The sequence below is a fragment of the Hyaena hyaena genome, unplaced genomic scaffold, assembly GCF_003009895.1.
Source record: "Hyaena hyaena isolate Hyena2069 unplaced genomic scaffold, ASM300989v1 scaffold_172, whole genome shotgun sequence".
Lineage (NCBI taxonomy): Eukaryota > Metazoa > Chordata > Mammalia > Carnivora > Hyaenidae > Hyaena > Hyaena hyaena.
Genome location: NW_024080804.1, coordinates 634,060 through 660,127, shown reverse-complemented (window position 1 = coordinate 660,127; position 26,068 = coordinate 634,060). Strand labels below are relative to the sequence as shown.

Below are 26,068 nucleotides of genomic sequence, written 5' to 3'. Positions count from 1 at the left end.
TGCCCTCCTTCATGCCCATCCCCCCCTCCCCCCCACATCCATCAGTCCTCAGTTTTTGTCAGCATTCAAGAGTCTCTCATGGTTTGCCTCTCTCCCTTTCCCCCACCATTTCCGCCCTTCTTCTTCTCAGAGCTGGGATGTGTTCCGAGAGACTCCATGGAACACCTGGGGCATTCAGTAAAAATGTCAAAAGGGTGACAGCTTAGTATCAGGGCCAATCAAGGCCTGAAAAGAAGACCGTAACATAACTGACTTAACAAAGCCTCCGACGGCTTCTTATAAATAAGAAGCTTATTTTAAAGCTTTGTTAAGTCAGTTATGTTACGGTCTTCTTTTCAGGCCTTGATTGGCCCTGATACTAAGCTGTCACCCTTTTGACATTTTTACTGAATGCCCCAGGTGTTCCATGGAGTCTCTCGGAACACATCCCAGCTCTGAGAACGAGTTCTGAGAATGTCGGGATCACAGCCTCTGTTATTCTTCATCTGGCATTTTGGGGTCTCACCTTACACATACGCAACTTGGTTTTCAACCAAAGGGCTGCAGAGGCCCCTGTGTAGATGTCTGGAGCCTCTTCTCTAGGAAGCTTTGTATTCTGCCCCCCACATTCCAGCCACCTCCATCTCCATAAATTGTGATTTATCTCCTCAACTCAGACCAGTGTCTTCTGCTTGGCTTGTCCCTCCCAAAGGTATCATCCAGAGAGGACCTTACAGCAGAAAGCTGGACTACTCACGGAGATCACTTTGCTTCTCTCTACTCACAGATCACAGTTGTGTACTGCCTGTTGTGCAGCATCTGAGCACAGTTATTTCATGTATATTATCCAATTTTCTAGGTGTCTGTGGCAAATTAATGTATTTTATGTGGTGTCTAATTGTTCCTGGCATCAGCTGCCAGTACCAGTTACTCTATCATGACCAGAAGCTGAAGTTACATACATTTTTATGGTAAATTGTCTGTGAGCTTCAAGTTTCAGTATAACATGCTTCTGTAGTTTCTCTGAAATTTATTTGTCATGTCTTTTATGGGTGAACTGAAGAATCTTCTACTTCATCATCATTAAACCTAACAACCTGAAAACCATTCACCTTTTTACTATAAGCATTTCATATTAACTGGGAGATTCTCTCTTCTTTGGAGAAGCATAACGTTTCCATATGTTTGAGCTCTGACATTACATAGGAGCATTGCAGTGGCTTTGTTGGAAGATAACTGATTTTTTTTTGGCTAGCAAATATCACTCCTGAACTGTGATTTATGTGTGAAGTCTCCGTGTTGCCCAAGCATGGATTGATGTTTCTCCCACTGTTGTTAACCATTCTTCCTCTTGCAGGTAGTCCAGCATGACCCATGTCGGGGGGGAGCCGGGTACTGGAACAGCCTCTTCCGTTTCAAGCATCTTGCCACCGGCCATTACTTAGCAGCAGAGGTAAGTAGCAGCCTCTGTGTCTCTCTCTTTCAAGGCTCACACATGCTTTATTTTCATTTACCTGTGGCCTTTGGGTAGTTAGACACTTAGGGTAATGCTCAGTCATCTTGTTTTTCCTTCTGCTTTTCTGTTTCCTCCTGCCTCATCTTCCTGCTTATAGACAAGAAAAGGTAAAGATGATTAACACGTTTTAGTACTTCACAGGGATGTTGATCAACATGTGGGGGAGAAAGTAAGTTAGAAAATACTGTCGTGGGAATGTAATATACAGCATGATGACTGTATGTTTGAAAGTTGCTAAGAGAGTAGATTTTTTTTTTTAAGAGAGAGGAGCACTAATCTGGGATTTAGGATTATAGAAATTTTTGCTTTTGCATTCTGCTCTCCCCACATCTTATCAACCAACCCTGCTCCTCACATGAATGTCCAAGACTCAGCTGTAGGGAAACATGGTATGTAAAGCCAGAGCCTTAAGACACATTAAGAATTAGACAACTTTATATAGTATTCTGGTTTAGCAAAATAGACAGGGCCTTATCTTTTATTTTCAGGAATGGCAAAAATCAAGGAAATTAACTTTACCTTAAATGTCTGTAAAAGGCTTTTGGGGAAAGGCAAGACTGCATCCTCAAGGACAGGAGGAATTTACTTTTGAATTTTGGTGTTAAATTCAGGAGCCATCATACTGTGTGACAAATGTTGGGTTTTGCTCTGCTGGAAGATGTACGATACATTTTGGGATCAGATTCTAGACGTACAGCCAAAGATACCTCCTGTTGTCTGGTTCCACTGTGGGATGGCTCAGAGGTTCTCAAGGTGATGCCTGAGTATCAATATTGCTCTTGCACCTGACCCCAAGGAAGGCTGAATCTAAATGTTCTGAATCCCTTAGGATGCTTCTTACTTGAACCTTGTACCTGACCCCAAGGAAGGCTGAATCTAAATGTTCTGAATCCCTTGGGATGCCTCATACTTGAAACTGATGATTTTGAAATATTTAAGAACCAAAGATCAACACTAAGTTGAAATTTAAATTGGAGCTATATGGAATTTTGGACTTGGCTAACCAGCTGTGAGGAAAAGTTGATTACATGCTTTGCTAAAGATCACTGGTGGTTGCATCACTTTCTGAAGCGAGTGTAACTCTTGCTGGAGGCCACAAGTTTTTTATGTCCAGCTAAAACTAAGCAGGACTATCAGTGACTGGATACTGATTTTTTATTTATCTCAGGCATTTAACTGTTGCTTTGCTAGCGAATTCATTGTGTTCTTCTGTCGACATTTGAGAGCCGTCTATTGGTAACTGCAGATCGTTCCCTGTGTGTTGTACTCATGTGACGTGTGTGGTTGTGGCATGCTGGTTTCATGAACAGAGGGAAGGGACAAGATTTTAGCTGTTCAGAGATGTTCGCAGGCCTTGAAGTCTCCTGCAAGTGGGGCCGAGTCCTGGAGAAATCAATGGATGTTTTAATTTCCTAATGATTCTTTTTCATCAGGTAGACCCTGACTTTGAGGAAGAATGCCTGGAGTTTCAGCCCTCAGTAAGTACGAGCAAGAGCCTTCTTGTCTCCATCTGGTAGGGTGAGGCCAAATGATCTCGAACCTGCCACTTGTCATTGAGTGCTGGGAAAGTGCCATTTGTCATTTAAGAAACTTCCACTTGTCATTGACTGCTGGGGACGGGGAAACATTAGGATGCCTTAAACATGGGTCTTGTTCTATGCTTTCCTTGAAGGCAGTCATAACTCCTTGTGTTCGATTGGTCCAAGACTTTCAGTGATGATGCTCTTTCTGTGTGCTTAGTCAAGGGATCTCTACCTTTAAGGTGGAGAAGTTAATGGAACTTTTGGAATGCCCCTAGGTTAGAGACAGAGATGACTCCTTAGCAGGGAAATCTTTGCCCGGCATCTGTGCATGGTGTTCATGTGGCTGGTCTGGGGAGGCTTGGGCTGGAAGAGGTATTTTTATACGGCAGTTCTCATCCCTGCACCTTCTTTATTTTAAGAGAAAGAACTGCCTTTGCATGACTTGGATCTATTGGTATCAGTGCTGCTATCAGAGTTGTCACATAGAGTAAGTGTCCCCTCTGAGATTACTTTTAAAGGAGATCTGTGGCTTCTGTCCCTGAGAGCTGATGTGCAATTGAACCTTGAGCTCTGTGAGGAACGGAGCTGCTCTTCTGGACTGCTGATGTGTGAGGAGAGGTCTGCCATTTGTAGTACAGGAGGAAGAACATAAGGATCAAAAGCAGGGCAGGGAAGAGAGGCAGACCTGGGTTTAAATGGCAGACCCACCGCGTATGAGCTGTGATACTACACATGCTAGTTTCTCCTCTCTGGGCCTCCATTCCCTCATCTGTAAAAGTGATGGATATGCTTGTTTTAAGGACAAAGTCATGTGTGCATAAGACATGGCCCCTAGTAAGCTCTCAGTAAGTAGCATTTATGTAAGTTGCACAAGATCAGTAGCATTTTTAGTGCCTTTATATCTACAAGTTTATCTGGGCTGCACAGCAGCTGAGTGAAAGGAGTTAGGGGAGATTTTATGATCTTTGCTGGACCAGTGAGGAACCAGAGAGTGGTCCTAACTCATCACATGGCTCAGGTCTCTCAGAGTTCAGTCATGTTTTTATCTCTCTCATGCTTTTGTGTGCTATGGTTGTGGAATATGCCAGCAGACTTGAGTGCAGATCTGGACTGCATCTTCCTGGCTCCTCTGGAATGGTGTGAGGGTGGTTATTGTTCATGCGGAGGAGGGGTTGGGAGGCTCACCCTGTACCCACAAGGCCATCAACACAGTTTCCTGCCCCTGCAAGGAGGCAGGAAGGAGCCTTCCTGCATCCCTCCCCTTCTTGTTGGCTAGGAGACTTGGGCAGAAAAGCTGGAGTTGTAAAAGTTGGGAGAGGAAGCTTGATTCTGCTCATGGGTCACATACTTCGCTGGGTTTGGCACCCAGTGTGTGTGGGAATCTTCACCTGGAATCTTACTTAGCTTGTTGGGCTCACCCTTCTCAATTCAGCAGCACCAATGAGCCCCACGCATACTAGCTCTTGTCTGGCAGCCTTTTGTACATGTGCCTTTCCTCCCACTAGGTGGCAAACGCCGACTGAACACAAAGAACATGACGCTGTTGCTCAGTCACAGGTCCAGATAGAGTGCACTTGGTGCAATTTTAATTTTCTTCAGTCTGCCGGGGGGTCTGAAACTGAACTGAGATCAGTAGCCAAGCTGTGTGTCTCAAACCAGAATCTGGTCAGGGTTTATTTTGAAAGTGACTTGTGGAAGACTTTGCAAGTAAAAGTAGTTAGAATAGGACAAATTCTATTCAGCGTTCTTTTTTCTTGAACTGAATGTTTGGTAATCTCCAGTTGGTTCCCACTTGAGTGTAGGCAGATCAACAAGCTGTGGGTTTGTTGAGGTAACGCTACAAGGTATTGGGGGAGGGTATAGCAAGGAGGAGACAGAGCCTTTGGGTATTAAAAGAGGCATTTATATTTTCTTTGTTTCTCCATTCCTTCATTTTCCTCCCCCAACTCCCTTCTTCCTTTTCTCATACTAACGTTAGGGCTGCAGATGAACTCCTAGAGCAGACTGTTGCCCTCCATCTTAGATGTTAGTCCCTCGAATTAAATTCTCTCCTGCTCTCCCTGTTGCCTGTTAGACTTAACTTCCTTTTATCCATTCCTGTTTTGGAAAGGAGTCAGTGCCTCAGCCCAAGCAAAGCAAGTTAGTGACAAAGGAAATGTGTTTTTCCCGGTAGATGCAGGTGGGTGTTGTCATTGTGCAAGGATGTTAAAAATTAAAAATAATCTCACGTAGAGTCTCAGTACTGGGAGAGACTGTGCAAAGCATATGAGAGGACCTGATAGTCTGAGCTTGCTGCTTAGATCCACTCAGGCAGATGGGCTCTGGAGCCTAGAGTGTGTTCTCACAGTTTCTCAGGAAAACTTTCATCATTGTTCATTAGTCTTGACTGTCAGAGATTTTCTTCAATCTCCGCCAAATCCCTTACATCGCAGCAGAGACCCCTTTTCCCCTGGATTGTCATCGGCAGTACTCCTTGATTAATTTCAAATGTTTTTTTCAGGGCTAGTCTGACTTCTCACATATTTTTCTTGGCCACACTGGGATCTCTGTTTACAAACACCTGGATTCAGGCTTACTTGTTTCTCCTGGGAAGGAGCTGTATCATATTATTCCTAGACAGTTTAACCGTAGATAAACACGATGACCCATAACCAAATCCACAGGATGAGTTTTCTCAAAGTGCTTCTTTTCTCTTCCAACTACTGCAGACGGATGTAGCTATACGGACTTCTTCGTCACCTATATCACTCTTTCCATGGACATCTGTTATTGTAACCCTGCATTGTTTAAACATTTTTATTGCAACACAAGAAGGTAGAGTGTCAATATTCTTGGCGTGGGTGGCCGATTATCATCTTTTATGACTTCTCTGAAACTCTCATTCTTTTCCTGCCAACTGCTGATGTTCACTATTGTTTCTTCCCTGTTCCTGTGGACTGTGCAGTGATTATAGTGAGTGAAGGGTCTGGCATGCAGATTCCATGACTTGATGACTTTTCCTCCTCAGGTGGACCCTGATCAGGACGCCTCTCGAAGCAGGTTGCGAAATGCCCAAGAAAAGATGGTGTACTCCCTGGTCTCTGTGCCTGAGGGCAATGACATCTCCTCCATTTTTGAGCTGGACCCCACTACTCTCCGTGGAGGTGATAGCCTTGTCCCAAGGTAGGGTTCTAACATGACCCATCCTCAGTGAGTCAGAACTGGTGTCTGTGGCCTGGTTGGGCTCCTTGGGATCCACATCACCGTTGCCTTTCTCAAAGCTCTTGTAAAAGATTTGTTCTGGTTGCCTGTTGGAATGGTGTCTTACCTTTTTTTTTTTTTTTTTTTTATGGCTCACCAATTAATAAGTTCTCAGTAGTTGGATAAGAAGTGTTTTATTGAGGTAAACAAGTCAAAACCGTAAGCTCACATAGCTTCTTATTTCTTGTTTTTATTTTTTAGTGTTTTACTTAATTTTGAGAAAAAGAGGAGAGTTGTATGTATGTGAGCAGGGGAGGGGCAGAGAGAGAGAGAGAGAGAGGGAGAGGAGGACACAGAATCTGAAGCAGACTATAGGCTCTGAGCTAGCAGCACAGAGTCTGACACAGGACTCAAACTCACGAACTGCAAAATCATGACCTGAGCTGAAGTTGGACACTTAATCCACCGAGCCACCTAGGCACCCCTCAAGTAGCTTCATATTTCTAGTTTCCTCTACTCTCTTCCTCGTTCCCAAACTTGAGAGATCTCCTAGTCAACTGAGGAAACAATTGTAAAGAAATTCTGAGAAAAGGAATATTTGGAGTTCCCCGAATATAGTATTGAGATGTCAGACCATTGGTCTTTTTAATTTTATTAAATTTGACTCTTAGTTTTGTTGGATAAGAATGCATTTTGGTGGAGTGATTAACTGGCCTCTAAATGGTATGAAGGCTCATGCTTAACCCCAAAACCAGCAACGATATTAATAATGGCTTGTATTTATTGAGTGCTGAGCATATGCTATGTTCAGTGCAAAATACTTTGTGTTACATCATTTCACCTTCACAAAAGGTATCTTCCCCTTCCTATAGAAAAAGAAACTGAAACTCAGAGAGTTAGAGCAATGTCACATGTCAGCCCATTCCTTTGCAGAGCCCAAAATCTTAAATGTTTAAAATAGAGTAGTGTGGACATTTCTCAGTCTTCAACACAACATTGGTTAGTAACACTTTTTTTTGGCATTTGTGGATTTTACACATTATTTTTGAGATAAAGACAAGTATTTAATGAGTACACATGTGTTTTATAAGTTTATAATTATTAGGTAAAAAAAATCAGGGTTTTTTTTTCATAAAGAGAAAAATGTGAGATAGGGGATTATGGAAAGCGGTTACATTCTTCTATGAGCCGTGGCATCTGATTCATTTCTGTATTTTGGGGGTTTTGGCACCATATTAACAAAAGTCTGATTCATACACATAACTGGTTACAAATAGTAAGATTTAACAGCTCCCTTGCAATCTCTGGTTACTTTTTAAGCAGAGACAGCAGAAGCAGCTTCATTCCACAGACTGAACCCAGACTCAATAACCTGTTAATACAAATTAACTTTTCATCATTTTCCATACACTTGACTGTGTATGTGCTATTTTAAATTACATTATTTAGATCCAAATCAAACATCAGAGAGACCCAAAGATCCTGTCTCGAATGTCCCAGAGGTTAGTAGACTCCGATCCCTATTTGTAAGCCTTTTGCAGAAAACCTACCAGCTTGTGCTGAGCTGGTATCAGCGGCCAAAGCACCACTTCCCTGGGCTGGTGCACGCAAGTGCCTGTTGGCAAAACGAGGATTCGAGCAAGGTGTGCCGTCTGCAGATCTGCTGACCTTTGGTTTCCTTCATTTCTTCCCAGTGGCCTTGTCCTTCCTCTCCACCCCTGCTTTGGCCCCGAGCAGCCCACCATCAGTGAGACCGGTAGCTGCAGCGTGGGTGCTCTCAGCATTAGAGAACTTTCTCTTGTGCTGTTGGAGTGATGAATGGAGGACAGTGTCCATGTGCAAGAGTACTTGACATTGCAAGGAGGGCTTTCCTTGCCCTGCAGCAAAATTGTCACTTGGTTCTTCAACTCTGCTGGGTTGTTAATCCCTTGAGAATCTGGGGAAAGCTAGAGGTGTTTCTCTAGGAAATCCCAAGTATGTGCATAGCTTTGCATTCCCCAGGTTTGGAAGCCCTGATTTAGCTGATTTACAGATTTTTTTTAAACATATTTTTTTTAGTGTTAAGTTTTGAGAGGGAGAGAGCACGTGAGCACGTATGAGTGGGAGAGGAGCAGTGGGAGAGGGGGACACAGAGGATCTGAAGCAGGCTCAGTGCGGCACTTGAACCCTTGAACTGCAAGATCATAACCTCAGCCGAAGTCAGACACTGAACTGACTGAGTTGACCCTGGTTTTGTTTTCTGTTTTTTGGGGGTTTTGTTTGTTTGTTTGTTTTTACAGTAACAGACTTGTTGAGATATAATTCATATACCTATGATTCACTTGAAGTGCTTAATTCAGTAGTTTTTATGAACAACGCTGGGCAACTTACATCACAGTTTTAGGACATTTTTTCCCCCCAAAAAAACACCACACCCTTTCTCAGTAACTCTTATTTCCCTGTGCTCTACCTCCACCCTTAGAGTCACTTGCTTCCTGTCTTTATTGGTGTGCCTTTTCTGGATGTTTCATTTAAATGGGATCATGTATTGTGTGCTCTTTTGAGACTGGTTTATTTCACTTAGTATTTAAAAAAAATTTTTTAATGTTTACTTTTTAGAGACAGAAAGAGTTTGAATGGGTTAGAGCACACGCACAGAGAGAGAGAGAGAGAGAGAGAGAGAGAGAGAGAGAGAGACAGAATCTGAAGCAGGCTTCAGGCTCTGACCTGTCAGCACAGAGCCTGACGTGGGGCTTGAACTCACAAACCGTGAGACCGTGACCTGAGCTGAAACCGGATGCTTAACCGATTGAACCACCCATGTACCCCTCACTTAGAATTTTTAAGAGTCATCCATATTATAGCATGTATTAGTACTTCATTTTATTTTACTGCTGAATAATATTTCATTATATGGTTATACCACATTGTATTTATCCATGTATTTTTTTTTAATTAAAAAAACTGTAATGTTTACTTTTTGAGAGAGAGAGAGCATGAAAGAGTAGGGGGTTGCAGAAAGAGGGGAAGACACAGAGTCTGAAGTAGACTGTAGGCTCTGAGTTGTCAGCACAGAGTCCAGTGCAGGGCCTGAGCCCACAAACTGTGAGATCATGACCTGAGCTGAAGTTGGACACTTAACCAACTGAGCCACCCAGGCACTTCATCACTTATTTTTTTTACATTTTGTTTTATTTTTAAATGTTCATTTATTTATTTTGATAGAGAAAGAGAGCAGGGGAGGGACAGAGAGAGCAGGAAAGCTGTCAGCTCAGAGCCCAATGTGGGGCTCATACCACCAACCTAGAGATCATGACCTAAGCTGAAATCCAGTTGGGTGCTTAACTGACTGAGCCACCTACGCGCCCCTAGTTTTGTTTTGTTTTGTTTTTTTAAAAAAGGGTTAGGACTGCTTGGGTGGCTCAGTTAGTTGGTTGTCTGATTCTTGATCTCATCTCAGGTCTTGATCTTATGGTCGTGAGTTTAAGCCCTGCTTTAGGCTCCATGCTGGGTGTGAAACCTCCTTAAAAGAAAAAAGGCTAATACCTATCCTTTTCTTATATTTAAAATTTATTCATTCACTTATTTATTTATATTTTAAGTACTCTTTGTGCCCGAAGTGGGGCTTGAACACCCATGACCTCAAATGAAGAGTTGCATGCTCTTCTGACTGAGCCAGCCAGGTGCCTCATACTTATCCACTTATTACTTGATGCCCATTGGATTGTTGCCCTTTTTGAATATTATGCTGCTGTAAACATTCTTGTACACATTCTGGGGGGACATAAGTTTTCATTCTCTTGGAAATACACCTAGGAGTGGAATGCTATGTCCTGCAGTAACTCTGTATAACGTTTTAAGAAACTGCCAGGTGGTTGTTCAACATGGATCCAGCATTTTACGTTTCCAGCGCCTTTGTGTGAGGGTTCCAGCTTTTCTACATTCTCTCCAATACTTGTTACTCTTTCTTTCATTTGAGCAATTCTGGTAAGTGTGAAGTGGTACCTCGTTGTGTTTTTTTGTTTTTTAATTTTTTTTATGTTTTTTTTTTTGTTTTGTTTTGTTTTTTTATTTCTAGGAGAGAGAAACAGCGTGAGCAGGGGAGGGTCAGAGAGAGAGGGAGGCGCAGAATCTGAAACAGGCTCCAGGCTCTGAGCTGGCAGTCAACACAGAGCCCGACGCAGGGCTTGAACCCACGAACCGCGAGATCATGACCTAAGCGAAAGTCGGACGCTCAACCCACTAAGCCACCCAGGCGCCCCTTAATGTTTATTTTTGAGAGAGAGGGAAGGAGGGAACACAAGCATGGAGCAGGGGAGAGGCAGAGAAAGAGGGAAACACAGAATCTGAAGCAGACTCTGATATTCTGTGCTCATAGTGTGGAGCCTGGTGTGGGTCTCGAACTCACGAATTGCAAGAACACGACCTGAGCCAAAGTTGGACGCTTACCCAACTGAGCCACCAGGCGCCCCTCTCATTTTGGTTTTGATTTGTGTTTCTGTGAGGTTCATCATCGTTTCCTATGCGTATTGGCTACTTATGTATCATCTCAGGAGAAGTATCTATCCACATCCTTTGCCCATTATTTTTTGTCCATTTCAAAAATTGAGTTGTCTTTTTATTATTGGGTTTTAAGTGTTCTTTTTTCTAGATGCAAATTCCTTACCAGATAAATGATTTGCAAGAATTTTCTCCCATTCTCTAGGTTGTCTTTTCACTTTCTAGATGGTATCTCTTGAAGTAGAAAAGTTTTTAATTTCGTCAAAGTCCAATCTGTTTTTTCTTTGATTGCTTATGCTTTTAGTTTCTTCAACCATTGCACGTTCCAAGGTCACAACCATTTATGCTGATGTTTTAAGATTTTTATGTTTTTTGGTTTTTACTCTTAGATCTTTGATTCATTTTGAGATCCTTTTTAATTATGATTTGGGTAGGATAGATTGCCTTTTAAAAGCTTCCTTTCTCATTGACTTCTTAACTAAATAGGTCTGGAGAGCCCAATGGCATTTTGGTTTATGTAAATTTCCATATATCATGTCCTCTCTTCTGGAAGTTATTTAATGAATTTGTTTAGGTTCCCAGGAGACAAGGGAATGACATTTATATTACATGTTAGATGTTTTAGTTTGCAAGGGATAGCAAAAACCAGAACCCTGTTATGTAAAATACCACATTGTTCCATCATAAGGTGCTTCATGTGTTTCCTTGGCAAGAAGAGTGAGGTGCTAGGTGGCCCTATTCCCCAGTAGGTTAGAAATTTGCATGATCCTGTAGGAAGGGGAGGTCTAAGCTTTTAGGTCAGATAGCCAAATTGGAAAACTGTGTTGGTGGATAGTTGTCCATAGATAGATGGGTTCTAAACTCTTAAACAATGGAAGCATGTGTTCACCATGCGAAAAGTGTCTGGCATGGTCTACTAGTATTAATTACCAGTTACGATCTTGGACTTGGTCTTAGTTTTAAAAATTTTTATCCACTCTTGTCCCTGACCCAAGGCCCGAAAGCCAGAATTGAATGGGCTTCTTATTCTTTAGTCTTCTGGAGGCATCAAAAAACCATAGGAGTGGTACACTCATTTCCCTGCATCTTAAAGTTGTGCTAAATATTGCTTGTTTGAAGATCAGGAAGTCCGAAAGTAGATAAATGAATGTCTCTGAAATGTTATCACCAAAGAAATTTTTGTGATAGTCACTGGTTAGAAAAATCTTTCCAAGCTGAACTGAAAAGGATAATGGCAAGTTCTGGATATACTAAACAAGATAATAAAATTGCAATATATGTAAAATAGATGCCTTAGATGAACACTGGGAGAGCATCCAACTTTGTGGCTGTTTTGTAATTGTCTTGACATCATGGCTTTTGAGTTAAGGATTGGGAATGAGATTTGGGATGAATCGATATACCTTTTTGTGTCTCAAGTATAATTTGACATAGAACTTTATAGAAGGTAATCATCCCATTAAAAGCTAAGCTCCAGGCTTTGGTTATATTTTGAAGTTAAGAAAATGAGTCCATGTCACTCAGATGAAAAAGAATTTGCACATATCTGTCAGGTTTCGTGTTCATGTTGTTTCATGTATATTCATTTTAGTTAAATATCACTCTTGTTGCCCTTACCTTAGAATGTTCAAGACAGTTATAATGAGTGAAAGCGGAAGGCAGAGAGGATGTACTAAAGATAGATGTCTGGTTTGATGCCCCCTGTCCCCACCTCTTTTCCATGTCTCTACCATTGCTCTAAATTCCTCTTAATGCAAATGACTTCTGTGGTCCCTTGTCTGCCCCAGCCCCAACAGTGTTTAAAGTTCCAACTCAATTTTTCTGTAACAAAAACATCCATGACTTTGTGGAGCCTCACTGATCTCCTCTAAAATTCCTTCAGTGCTTCCCTTGACTATCTCCCAGCTTTATGGTTTTTCACTTGCATTTCCTGTTATTTACTGTTGTTTGATGTTCACTGATCTTGTCTCACTGATGTGGTGGATTCCTGATGCCAAAATTATGCCATTATTTCAATTACTTTCTTAAAGCAAAATTAGAAAACATTGTAAAATTATCCGTGTTCACTGTAAGATGACAAAAATATGTTAACATCATGGAGAGCAAAGAAGCAAGGAAAATTATGTAAAATTTAACCATACAGAGATAACCACTATTAACATTAGTGTTTATGTAGTTTTAGACAAGTCTCTGGGCATGTAGATAACCTCTATATAATTTATCATTAATAAAATTATAAGCTATTTTTAACATTGTTTTCACTGAATAATTTGTACATATTTCCAAGTAAATAAATATCAATTGTAATCATTTTTCAATAACCATTTAGTATTCCACTATATGTACAATAATTAGTTCCTTATTGAGACCTTGGATTGTTTACTTTTTTATTACCATAAATAATGCTTTGTTGAGCATACTTATGCCCCGGTACGTGGGTTGTCATCTCTTAGGCAAAATATCTAAAAATGAGATTGTTAGATGAAAAGATAGATACATTTTACTTGCTTTACAAAGCGCCAGACTCCCTTCTAGAGTTTTACCTGTTTACACTCTCACCATGAGTGTGAGGAGAGGTTGTTTCCCTAAGCTCTTGTAAATACTGGGTTATGTCAGTCTCTAAGATCTTTGGAAGATATTCAGAAAAATTATAGTTTTTATTTGTGCAAATTGTTTACTAAAGAGATTGAATATATACTTCCAAGTTTATTGGCAGTTTATATTGCTTTATTAAATTAATGGCTGATGTCCTTGTCCTATTTACCTTTCCTGTTTACCGTTTTTTCTTATTGATTTAAAGATCTCTTTATGCAGATTAACTACCTTTTTATGCTTTTCATTATTATTTCATTTTCCCAATCCTTTTTCTTTCATCTTTGCTCATGATGGTTTTTGCTTTTTGCGGTGTTTTTTTTTTTTTTCCTTAATGGGAGATAAAAAATGTAAACAGTATTATAAAGTGTGTCCATCTTTTACTTCTCAAATTTATGGACCTTGTATGTTACATGCTTCAAAGGCCTTCTTACCACAAGGTTATTAAATATTGACTCATATTTTATCCTGGTAATTTTTTATTTTTTGCTTTATTGATCCATATGAAAAATTCATGCAATGCTTTATCATTTCTCATGATATGCATTAATATGTACTCTGTGAATACTTTTTGTTACTCTGTCTCGTGCTCAGTTCTGAGATACTCATTCACAGGAGTGATCTTATATTTAGAAATACAGCATATCACAAAGTTAGAATCATTATTTTGGTGTGGATCCGTTTGTGCCTTGGTTTATATTGCCTACTGTATGTAGCAGGAAACCGTTTTGGTATCCCGTTTTATTTTGATAGAAAATATACTAGGCCAGTGGGTTTAGAAAACCTAAAAATTACTGTCCCTCAGATCCTTTTTTTTTCCCCTTCAGAAACTCCTATGTCCGGCTCAGACACCTGTGTACTAATACCTGGGTTCACAGCACAAATATCCCCATCGACAAAGAAGAAGAAAAACCTGTGATGCTGAAAGTAAGTTCTGGAACTTGGCTGACTCCTTTGGTCTTGTGCTCCCTAATGAAAGGGCTCCCTTGAGGACAGATAGGGGAGGAGGGAGCTGCATTTTATTGCTTTGGCCAGAGTGTAGTCATGGACAAACTTGAATGCAGTGAAAGAATTCTCTCCAAGGGACCTGGATAAAGCAAGCCCAGGCTTTTTAAAATAACCAGAACCTTTTATTCCATGGCTTTTGCCCTAAAGGTTGAGCAATTGTCTGGATTTCATGTCTGTGTGAAGGATGATTTTGGCTGGGAGAATGTTTGTGCCTTGAGGCATATCAAATACCTAGCTGGTTTTCCCCAATCTTTATTTTTTTTCTTTCTGTCTTTAAATAGACGCTTTTATTTTTTTTGAAATTTATCTCAGCCCCTTTAATTTCTCTACCTGAAGCCCACCTCTCCTTGACTACCTTCTCCAGGGTCATAAAACATAAGTACACAAACATAGGGATTTTTTAAAAAGTGAAATGGTACCTTTACCTTGTTTTTAGTGATGGGAGGAATTACTGGAATTTTTTTCTTCTATTTTTATGAACATTTCCAGGTATGTAGAAGAGTTAAAAGAATGGTACATTGTCTGCCCTTATAATACTCTGAGTCAATTATTTTGCTCATTGGCTTTTTCCCTATGTATTTGCTTACTTATTTTTTGTTTATTTATTAAAAAACTAATGTTTGTTCTTGAGAGAGAGATGGAGTGTAAGCGGGGGAGGGACAGAGAAAGAGGGAGACACAGAATCTGAAGCAGGCTCCAGGTTCTGAGCTGTCAGCACAGAGCCCGACACGGGACTTGAATTCATGAACTGTGAGATCATGACCTGAGTCAAAGTTGGACACTTAACCGACTGAGCCACCCAGGCTCCCCCTTATTTATTTATTTTTAAATGTTTTATTTTGAGAGAGAGCGCACACACAAGTTGGGAAGGCTCAGAGAGAGAGAAGGAGAAAGAGAGAAAATCCCAAGCAGGCGCCTTATGCGGGGCTCAGTGTCAGGAACCATGAGATCTTAATCTGTGTCAAAATCAAGAGTTACATGCCTAACCAACTGAGCCACCCAGGCACTCCTCCCTATGTATTTGTAAAAATGTTTTAAGATTTTAACAGTCTTAACATGCTTCCTTTCACAAATGAAGGTGTAAAATGAAAATGATACCAGAGCCCACTTTCTGCCTCCCTCTTCCCCATAGTAACAATCTCTGGAGGTAACGACTGTTAATGACTTGAGGTACTTTCTTTCAGATGTTTTTCTCTGTCTAGTTGATTCTAACTGCCGGATATCTCCAGCTTCTTGGATTGCCCTATCCCTTAAATACAGTGTTTTGATTAATGTTTTATTGTCTCAATCCAGGAGACAGTCCCATAAAGACCATTTTGCTTTTCAGATCGGCACCTCCCCTGTAAAGGAGGATAAGGAAGCATTTGCCATAGTTCCAGTTTCTCCTGCTGAGGTTCGGGACTTGGATTTTGCCAATGACGCCAGCAAGGTGCTGGGCTCCATAGCTGGGAAGCTGGAGAAAGGCACCATCACTCAGAACGAAAGAAGGTAAGGGCTTCCCGTAAGAACCATACATACTCAACCTCAACCACTGTGGAGCTTTTAAATTTGTTGTTTACAGAAAGAGAGAATGCCAGCTCTGAATAGCTTTGTGTGAAAGGGTCAGGCCTTAGTATTTATATGTGGCTTCAACTTGTGATTTTCAAGAACCACATTTAGTTCTTTGACAGTCTCTAAAATTATAAAGACCTGCCTTTTTCTCTGTCACCAGTTTGGCCTCTGGAACTTCCTAACTAAATGACAGGGGCCACAGTTACACTGACATAAAATGTGAAGGCTCATATTTTGTGAAGGTGATTATCCTTTTATGGACAATAATGTGTTGTGTGTATTTTATTCTTTTTGGTAATTGGTTGTCCCATTTGAGGAAATTGGAAAGAGTGGATCTGCTTGCGTTTAAGTGGCTTGATAGGTCAGGGTCTTTCAGGGTAAAGCTTTCAACGTATTAGACGTCCAACATTTCCCATCTCTAATAGCTTCTTTCCCCCCAAGGTCTGTAACCAAGCTGCTGGAAGACTTGGTTTACTTTGTCACTGGTGGCACGAACTCTGGTCAAGATGTGCTTGAAGTGGTCTTCTCCAAGCCTAACAGGGAACGGCAGAAGCTGATGAGAGAGCAGAATATCCTCAAGCAGGTCTGTTAGATGCACCATATTGGGATCTTTGTAAGAAATGGATGGGATTACTGCTCTTAAAGAGGGACATAGGTGGCTCCCACCTGGAAGACTTTTGAAGAAATCAGACTGGATTTTATAAAGCAGTTCTAAGTTCCTATCGGTAATGCATGGAAAGCACAGAGTTCACGTACACCTCCTGCCTCCACATATGCATAGCCTCACCTATCGTTAATATCTTCCACTGTAGTGGTAGGTTTGTTACAATTGCTGAACCTACATTGACACATCATAATTTCCTCAAATCTTGAATTAGCATTAGGGTTCATTCTTGGTGCTATGCATTCTCTGGATTTAGGCAAATGTGTATTAACATATCCGTCATGGTGGATTCATACAGAGTATTATCACTGTCCTAAAAATCCTCTGTACTGTGCCTGTTCACCACTCACTTCTCGCAACTCCTGGCAACCATTGATCCTTTTATTGCTTCATAGTTCAGCGGTTTCCAGAATGTCACGTGGTTGGAATCATACAGTATATAGCCTCTCCAGACTGTTGTCTTTCACTTAGTAATGTGCATCTGAAGTTCCTCTGTGTCTTTTCATGGCTTCATAGCTCAGTTAAATTTTTTTTAAAAAATGTTTTAATGTTTATTTACTTTTGAGAGAGAGAGAGAGAGAGCATGAGCAGGGGAGGAGGAGAGAGAGAGGGAAACACAGAATTTGAAGCAGGCTCCAAGCTCAGAGCTGACAGCACAGAGCCCGACGTGGGGCTTGAATTCACTAACTGTGAGATCATGACCTCAAGCAAAGTTGGACACTTAACTGACGCAGCCACCCAGGCTTTCATTAGCTCAGTTAAATTGACAACACACTTGTTGAATGTCAACATGTAAGAATTCACCTGTTAGGAACTCCAAGAAGACTTCAGTTGACAACTGTATTTTCATCAAAAATAATAACAAGTGCCATGTGTTCTTAACATTATTTCATTTGGCTGAGCTGGGAGATTTGGAGGATTTGATAAACTCAGGCCTGGATAGACTCTTACAGGGACCTCCATAATCACCTCAAGACCTTACCACTAAGAACGAATAATGGCTTATAGGACATATATGGATGCTATTATCTGGTAAAATTTAAGTAAGCTGGTATAAACACAAACTGTAGGGAAGTAAGTGACAGGGTAAATGAAGTGCCCAGAAATGCATACCGTAGAGTTCTCTGAAGCTATTAGAGATTGGGCTGTATGCTTGGCATAGAAATCCCTGGCCACTAAAACCTGAAGATAAATATGTTAGTTACTCCTCCCACAGCTCTCCATAGGAACTTGGGATTTGAGAACCCTTTCTCCTGGTGGTTGATGAAAGACAAAATTTATTAACACTCCATCATGTTTCAGCAAGGGTTTCCAGTCCAAGTATGAATTATGTCCAGCTGTTTTATGGGATGACCTCCCAGATTAGATTGGCTCAATGCCAATGCTCATTTCCACAAGCAATTCCATGAGGGAACAAAATGATGGATTCCATGGCAGAAGCCTTCATTGAGCACTATATTAATGCAACTGACAGTTTTTATCTACTTTCATCCTTAGGACTCCCTTGTGAGCTGGGTAGTATTCTTTACATTATACTAGTGAGGAAACCAAGGTTACCTTGACTGTGTGCTATACCACTAGGGAATAATGCAGGAGTGTGATTTCAGCCTAGAATCTGGTAATGGGTGTGTAACCATAGCCCTACACACTGTACTGGGAAGGTTTGAGGACCAGTTAGGTCCAGGTGGACTGTAGAGTGGGCATACAATTTTCAGGTTACTGACATGTATGTAGAGAGACTGACCTGTGAAGTGCAACCACCTAGGAGGTTCTGTTAGTTTGCAACAGAGGGCTAGCCATTAACACATGAAATGGTGACAGTATTTATGCTTCGTGCTCACAACCAGATCTTCAAGTTGTTACAAGCCCCCTTCACAGACTGTGGCGATGGCCCAATGCTGCGGCTGGAGGAGCTTGGGGACCAGCGGCACGCTCCTTTCAGACATATCTGCCGGCTCTGCTACAGGGTCCTGAGACACTCCCAGCAAGACTACAGGAAGAACCAGGTTGGGATTCAGGATTGATGGGAAGTGATGGGCAGTTTCCTCCCTGAAGTTCCCTTGCCTCATGAGTTTTAAGTTTTACATCTGTAGTTACTTAATGGCTAGAGAATAGTTGATTATGTCTGCCCTTAGATGGGAAATACATTTTTTGCAAGCCTGAGAAGAAGATAACATTATAGAGTTCTTACAGATACCTGAGAAGTCCCCTTCTGTAGCTACCTTTCATTGAGATTTTTTTTGACACTGGTATTTCTAGTGTTTTATGGCACATTATCTTAAAGCTTAGGAAAATGATCATGTGTGTTTATATTAAAGCAAGAGTAGAATCTTCTTGCTCCCTTTCACATCTTCCATCTGTGCTGGTAACATTTTCTTTTTCTTGGTTTTGGCTCATGTTTTATGGTATGATAAGTCCTTATCTGTATCATGACAATATATATAATGTCCCCAGGAAATAAACATTCTAACCTCTCTGGGGGCTCCCTTCAATTTGCCATTCTAGGGAAACCAATGAACTCTGTTGGCACACTTAGTATTTCTCAGCTGAGAGTAATTTTGTCCCCCAGGAAATATTTGGCAATATCTGGAGACCCTTTTGAGTGTCACAACTTGGCTGGAGGTGAGGGGTGGGGGTGGGGGGCTCCTGGCATCTAGTGGGTAGAAGCCACAGATGCTGTTGAATATCCAGGAATGCACAAGACATCCCCCAACAGTGAACAGTTACCCAGCCCAGAAAGTCAGTACTGCTGAGGCTGAGAAGCCCTGTACTGCGTTCAAGTAGTTATAGGTGTACGGATGTTGCTGCTTGTAACCTTGACTCCGAGTCTCTGCGTTGTGTTACAGAAGGCTTTTGTTGGTAAACTTTTGACTGCTGCCACATCTGGCCTTTAAATTTCAACTTCTTTGTGTAATCAAAGTTGTTTTTGTTTTGTCATCAAGATAGTGTTAAACTTAAGCAGTGCGCTATAGTATTAGATGTAACATTGTTAGCAAGTGTAAGCTTTTGACTTAGGCTTTGCTATTGTGGAAATAGAAGGTATCATGTACCTATGATGCTTTGTTCATTAGCCAGGATAGGTTGTCTTTGGGTGCTCTGGTTACTTTAATCCCACCGCCAGTGCATTAAAACCATGCTCACATAGCGGCAAAGAGGTTTTGTTCTGTTCCCCTCTGCCATATTCCGATGAGGATACATCAGAGCCTGTAGTGTGTACCAGCACATTTTGCTTGTATGTGAAAAGAATAACCAGTCCCACTGGCTGCTGCTACATTGACTGTTTTTGCTCATTGTTTATGGATTATCTGTCACGTGGCAGCAGTCTGTCCCTCAAGGCTGATGGATTCCCAAACATGCATCCTTACTGAGCATGGGCTGAAAAGTGGCCAGTGTCCTCTGTGTACACCCAGAGTAATTTTTAGGATTTGGTAATTAATTTTAAAAAATTAAACCAAATTTCAAGGGCTGTTTGAACTTTGAGTAACAAATAGTCTGTCTTAGGCAGGAAACATCTTTGAATAGAAACAGATGCCCACAAGAGGCTTTCCTAACTTCTCATATATTTTTATGGAATGTCATGTCTGGTCCCCAAAGAGACAAGCGAGAGGTGTTTTCATGTGTTCTGTGAATATGATTAACTGGCTTAGGTATTCCTCACTTGCTTCTGCTCCCCATTGGCTATGAAAATGTACTTTCACTCCAGCTAAAGAAAACAAAATAGGCTGATATTGTTCTAAATTTCTAGGTGAGCTTAAGTGTGTTTATTCAGTAGCACGGAGCACTAAGGCACAGTTAAGTCCTCTTGAATTAGCAATAAAATCGGAGCTGAAAAACAGCTTTTGACCTTTTAGAAAAATAAGTCACCACATTAATATTTATACTGTGCACTTGATAAAATGCCCATCTGTACAGACAGGATAATTTGCTTAATTACATTTGCGTGGTGGGTTTAGTAAAATGAAGGGTGTGAGGGAGTTGGCAGTTGTTGTTCTAGATGAAAAAGTTGTGGAAAGGTACACCACCAGGATTTCCCTTACTCACAGTACTTCTCCTCAGGGATGGTTGCTACTTTGCCTCGTTTTGGGTTAACCTTAAAGTCTTTTATTCTCCCCGCTGACCTTTCTTTTTCTTCCTTAAAAGGAGTACATAGCCAAGCAGTTTGGCTTCATGCAGAAGCAGATTGGCTATGATGTGCTGGCCGAAGACACCATCACTGCCCTGCTTCACAATAACCGAAAACTCCTGGAAAAACACATCACCGCCGCTGAGATCGACACATTTGTCAGTCTGGTGCGAAAGAACAGGGAGCCCAGGTGAGGCGGAAGTGGGCCTGATCAGCAGAAGATGTCTGTGCCTTTGAGGTGCAGGTACAGAGCTAGTCAGAGTGCTTATGGCTAGATTTCCTTTAGGACGGCCACCACTGACAGATTTCAGTTAGGCCTGTCTGGAGAGACTCTTCGGTGAGTAGTGGAAAGAACGTGGTGTTGGAATAGACGGTAGAGGAATCATAGTTCTGCACTTTACCAGCTGGGTGACTTTCGCTTTCCCCTTGAGCTTTGATTTCCTTCTATGCTAAATGGATGTTTATGAAAATTGAATGAGAATAAATATCCGTGAAGCGCCTGACACTTGGTAGATGTGCAGGAAATGACAGTGATGGCCACTCATTCATGGTTTACCACTCCCTATTTATCTCTTAGATCACCTCCCCCAAATGTCATAAGTAAGAGTCTTTTGCAAACTTAGTTGTCACTTGAGTGTTTTTATTTTACGTTACAGTTCTGTCATTTCTCATTCACATAAATCTCCCCCCTCCCCCTCCTCTCTTCCCTCTTTTCTACTCCTAATTAAGATCTACAGCATTTCAGGAGAAGTGGGAAATAGTTTATAATAGACATATTTTGAATGGTCACGCTGAGACACACTGAGAGCTGATAGTGTTCTTATAAAGTGACTCCTCCCAACCCCTAAAGATAAAGAACGTTTCACGGAGTATTCTCATGTTCCAGAGAGCCAACTTAAATAAGCACTTGACATGAATTATTGGATTTAATCCTCAGGACAGTCCTGTCCTGCAAGATTCTACATTACCCTCTTGTGAAGATGAGAAAAGTGAGGTTAAGACATCGCCCCACATAACAGCGCACATCAAAACACCACTAACGAGAACAGGGAATTCCAGCGTGGGCCGTCAGGCCTCAGAGCCTTGCCTAACCCCTCAGGTCCTCCTCCGTCTCCACTATTTCTTCCTTATGTGAACTTCTTCCTTGTCCTGTTCTTTTCACTCCAACCTTCTCATGTCTTCATCTGCCCCGCCCCCTGCCACCTTTCTTCTTTTTCTCCTTTCTTGATTTCTTCTCTTACAGCAACTGGGGTTTTGCTGGTGCTGTAGATGCTGGCACCAAAACCTAAAATGCCTCTGGTTTCTTGGGTCAAAGGTATGTTAGGTCTGTCCACTTGAGGAAGAGTCCGGCTCCAAGAGCCAAACCTCTGCTATGGCTGCAGAAAACATTTTGTTTGCTTTCTCTTTCTCAATAGATTCTTAGATTACCTCTCCGACCTCTGTGTGTCCATGAACAAATCGATCCCGGTGACCCAGGAACTGATATGTAAAGCCGTGCTGAATCCAACCAATGCTGACATCCTGATTGAGACCAAGTGAGTGGGGGTCTTGGGATTTAAGATACACATGAGAAAGGCGTTTAGATGGAGAGCGTACAGTCCAGTGGATGTCTGCATCTAGGATAGTAGAACTTAACCCTTCAATTTCTTCAGACTTGGTCTGAAGTCAGATGGGCTGGCATGGGATCTTTCTTATGCAAAGGTCTTTTTTTATTTTTATTTTTTATAGTTTATTGTCAAGTTGGTTTACACATAACACCCAGTGCTCATCCCAACAAGTGCCCTCCTCCATGCCCATCACCCTGATGGGAGAATTAAGTTTGCTTTTGGAGTGGCCGCCTCTGTACAGAGGTGTCACTTACTTTGCACACAGGTTTATCTGTTTATTTGCAAATATATTTTTTATTTTTATTTTTTGAATATATTTTTTAAAGTTTTATTTTGAGAGAGACCGAGACAGCGTGAGCAAGGAAGGGTCAGAGAAAGAGAGGCAGGGAGGAAGAGAGGGAGAGGGAGAATCCCAAGTAGGCTTCACACTGTCAGCGCCAGGCCCGATGCGGGGCTTGAACTCAAGAAATTGTGAGATTGTAACCTGCCTGAAATCAAGAGTCAGATGCTCAACTGACAGAGCCACCCATGCACCTCCTTCCACACTGGTTTAAAAATAATGTCAAGTCGCCAGAGAGCGTTATGCATATAATAATATGCAGTAATATTAAGAGTTTAAAGTTCTTTAGGTAAGATCATCAGTTTTAAATTTTAAAGGAGATAATTCTATGGTGATATTAAGCCATTGTAGGGAAGAGCTTTTTAATTATCACTGTTCAGAAAGTGTTGAGTGGTACATAAAAAATTTGGTAATAGTGGTGATTTATTTTTAGCAAGGAAACAGTTTTCCTGATAAGTACAGTGCTAGTAGCAGGGCCAATGTTTAAAAAACAAAAGCCGAAACTGAATTGTGCCCTGAGTTCTAGTGGGGTTTTTTTGTTTGTTTGTTTTGTTTTGTTTTGTTTGTTTTTTGCTTCTCATAACTTAATTTTGGGCTTGGGCTAATGCAACCTCAGCATTTTGACATTTGGGCTTTGAATAACTGTTTATCATGAGGGACTGTCCTGTGCATTTAGCAGCATCCTTGGCTTCTACCCACTAGATACTCATCATTCCCCTCCCACTCAGTGGGGACAAACAAAACTATTAAAATGTTTGCAGACAGTGCCAGATGTCTCCTGGGGAGGGTGCGGGGCAGACAAAATCACCCTGCTTGAGCACCACTGGAATAAAGTATATGAAGAATTTAATATTTGACTCTTTGCAATTCTGCCATTGAGGAAAATAAAAATGTTTTCCCATGTGTCTTTATGCTGAACGTGAAGATAGATTTCAGTAGATTGCTAGGGTTGATCTGAGATTAGCAAGTGTTTCTAACATAATGAGTTTTTTCCCTACTCTTCTTGTTTTCCAGGTTGGTTCTTTCTCGTTTTGAATTTGAGGGTGTCTCTACTGGAGAGAATGCTCTGGAAGCAGGAGAAGATGAGGAGGAGGTGTGGCTCTTTTGGAGGGACAGCAACAAGGAGATTCGCAGCAAGAGTGTCCGGGAATTGGCACAAGATGCTAAAGAAGGGCAGAAGGAAGACCGTGATGTGCTCAGCTACTACAGGTACTACAGGGGGTCCACTGGGCTCAGTTTGGGGTGCCCCGAAGGGAATTGATGAGGAATTTATTGTTTTTTGATTTCTTCACACAATCACAAGTTGTCACCTGTCTAGCAAAAGATGTAGATTTTAGGATTGGGGAGTGTAAGCTTTCTTTGGTACTTAGGAAGTAAATTGATTTCTGGATGTAGCCAGGTTGACAGAACAGTGAGCGCTTGCATCAGCCCCTAGTTGCTGTTTGTCCTTAATAGAATAGCACATGGGTGCATATTATGTGGTCATTCGAACTGCTCGTGTATAAATCCTGACCTTTCAACTTATTAGGTTTTTGCTTTTGGCCAAGTTGTGTAACTCTTCATCACCCAGTTCCTTTATCTACAAAATAGACACAGTAGTGCCAACCTCAAAGAATTTTGCAGACAGAGCTAGAAAATGAGTACATGTATTCACACATATATGTACATTTATACACATATCTCTTTCTATATCTGTACAAATATTTTTTTGAGAGAGAAAGTATTTTGAGGGGCAGAGAAAGAGGGAGGGGGAGAGAAAGAGGGAGGGAGAGAGAATCCCAAGCAGGCTCTGCAAGGGCAGCACAGAGTTTCACGTGGGGCTCAAACTCAAGAGCCATGAGATCATGACCTGAGCCAAAATCAAGACCCGGATGGTTAACCAACTGAGCCACCCAGGTGCCCCTGTACAAATATATAATAAAACCATGAGTCCCATCGGTACTTCCAGTTCCATTCTCACACACTGGCATTATTGTAGCCTTCCTCTTTCCGTATTCATAACTTACTCCTGAGACTGAGAAACCTGGCTGGCCTTTTACCTGGTGTGTGTCCCTGTTTGCTCACTCTCCGCCTCCACTGCTCACCTACCCCAGCCTCAGGGTCTCCCAGGTCCCAACTTTAAGACCTGCTGGCCCTGACACCTCAAAGGAAGGCAATGGAAAGGAAAAGAAGGGGAAGGGAGCCAATGAAAACTTTTCAAAAGGAAGGGAAGATGGGAAAGTGCTTATGGCATATTTTAATACGTAAAATTTTGCAGCTACAGTGCCCTTTGATAGCTCCTGTGTTCTCTTTCTTTCCATTCATGCATGTAGTGTATACCTTTCCATATTCTTTGTATGTTTATATTTTACTACATTTGTATGTATTCATAAAAAACATATAGCATTTTGCCAGTTTTTAGAAATATATGTAAATGGTACTGTACTTGAAGTTCCATTCTGAAATCTGCCTTATTTATTCTGTATTATTCCTCAGATGTGCTCATATTAATGGAGGTAGGTATATTTCTCTAATTTTTGACTTCTGGATGGCATTCCATTTTATTATGCCATGTTTTCATTGCCCTTGGATATTCCATTGTACACCACAGTTTAGTTTTTCATGTCGGGGGACATCCATATTCAAAAGTGTGCATACGAGTGAGAGTTTCCCTTTCCTATTAGGGATGGAATTGTTGAATTGGCAAGTATGCCAATTTTGATAAGCAATACTAGATTGGATACTTGGGTCCACATTCCCACCAATTGTGAGTGAGAACTTTATTTCTCCTGGTGTTTGCTAACTGTGAATATTGTGATGCTTTGTAATCTCCCTTAATTTTATAAGCATGAAACAGAATCATATTTTAATCTGTATCCACTGATATCTAGTGATATTGATAATATTTTCAACTCATGGTTATTGATAATAAATAGGATTTTAGATTCAGAAGTCAGTATTGGCCACTTTGGAAGCTTATAGCTTTCTTATTTCACATTGCAAGTTGTTTTTTCTTTTAATGTCTGAGACATCTTCTCCTGAGGGTGAATGAGAAAGAGTGCTTCCGTGGTCCAGTTGAGAAAGTGACAAAGATCACATGTAGTTGGATGAGGAAGAAAGCATAAAACATTTTGAGGAGTCCCCTACTTTGCACACCATGTTTTTCATGTAGAAGTCAAAGAGTAGGCTTATGTGAGATAAGAGCCAAAGAGTATGATAAAATGTCTAATTAGATTCAGTATGGGAGATACCTTTAACATTTCTTACATGGTCTCTAATGTACTATGTATAAAAAACAGCTGAAGAAGTAGACAACCATTTTAAATAAAATATTTTCCCCCATTTATTTCATAAAATAAACAAGGACAAAAAGGAATCAAGTAGCCCAACTTGATTACTCCAACTCAGCAGAGTGGACTTGTATGACTGGTGGTAAAGCTTGAACAGCTTCTTGATTTGCTTGGTACAGGGGCAATATAAGGGTGTCACTGTATAAGGTCAGGTGGCCAAATGTTACTACTATGAAA

General features: G+C 41.1%; 1 protein-coding gene across 5 annotated transcripts in view; it reads left to right on the top strand.

Moving 5' to 3' along the window:
• Positions 1-26,068, top strand: part of ITPR1 (inositol 1,4,5-trisphosphate receptor type 1) — a 330,213-nt gene that overhangs the window by 138,676 nt on the left and 165,469 nt on the right. For 4 of the 5 annotated variants that reach the window (XM_039240303.1, XM_039240301.1, XM_039240299.1 and 1 more), the window contains 10 exons: positions 1,337-1,432; positions 2,929-2,973; positions 6,026-6,180; positions 14,097-14,196; positions 15,605-15,765; positions 16,270-16,411; positions 18,340-18,498; positions 20,633-20,805; positions 22,031-22,150; positions 23,577-23,771. In XM_039240303.1, coding sequence (XP_039096234.1) covers positions 1,337-1,432; positions 2,929-2,973; positions 6,026-6,180; positions 14,097-14,196; positions 15,605-15,765; positions 16,270-16,411; positions 18,340-18,498; positions 20,633-20,805; positions 22,031-22,150; positions 23,577-23,771 — 1,346 coding nt within the window. The remainder of the gene's footprint in view (positions 1-1,336; positions 1,433-2,928; positions 2,974-6,025; positions 6,181-14,096; positions 14,197-15,604; positions 15,766-16,269; positions 16,412-18,339; positions 18,499-20,632; positions 20,806-22,030; positions 22,151-23,576; positions 23,772-26,068) is intronic. The other variant, XM_039240300.1, reaches the window with a different exon arrangement.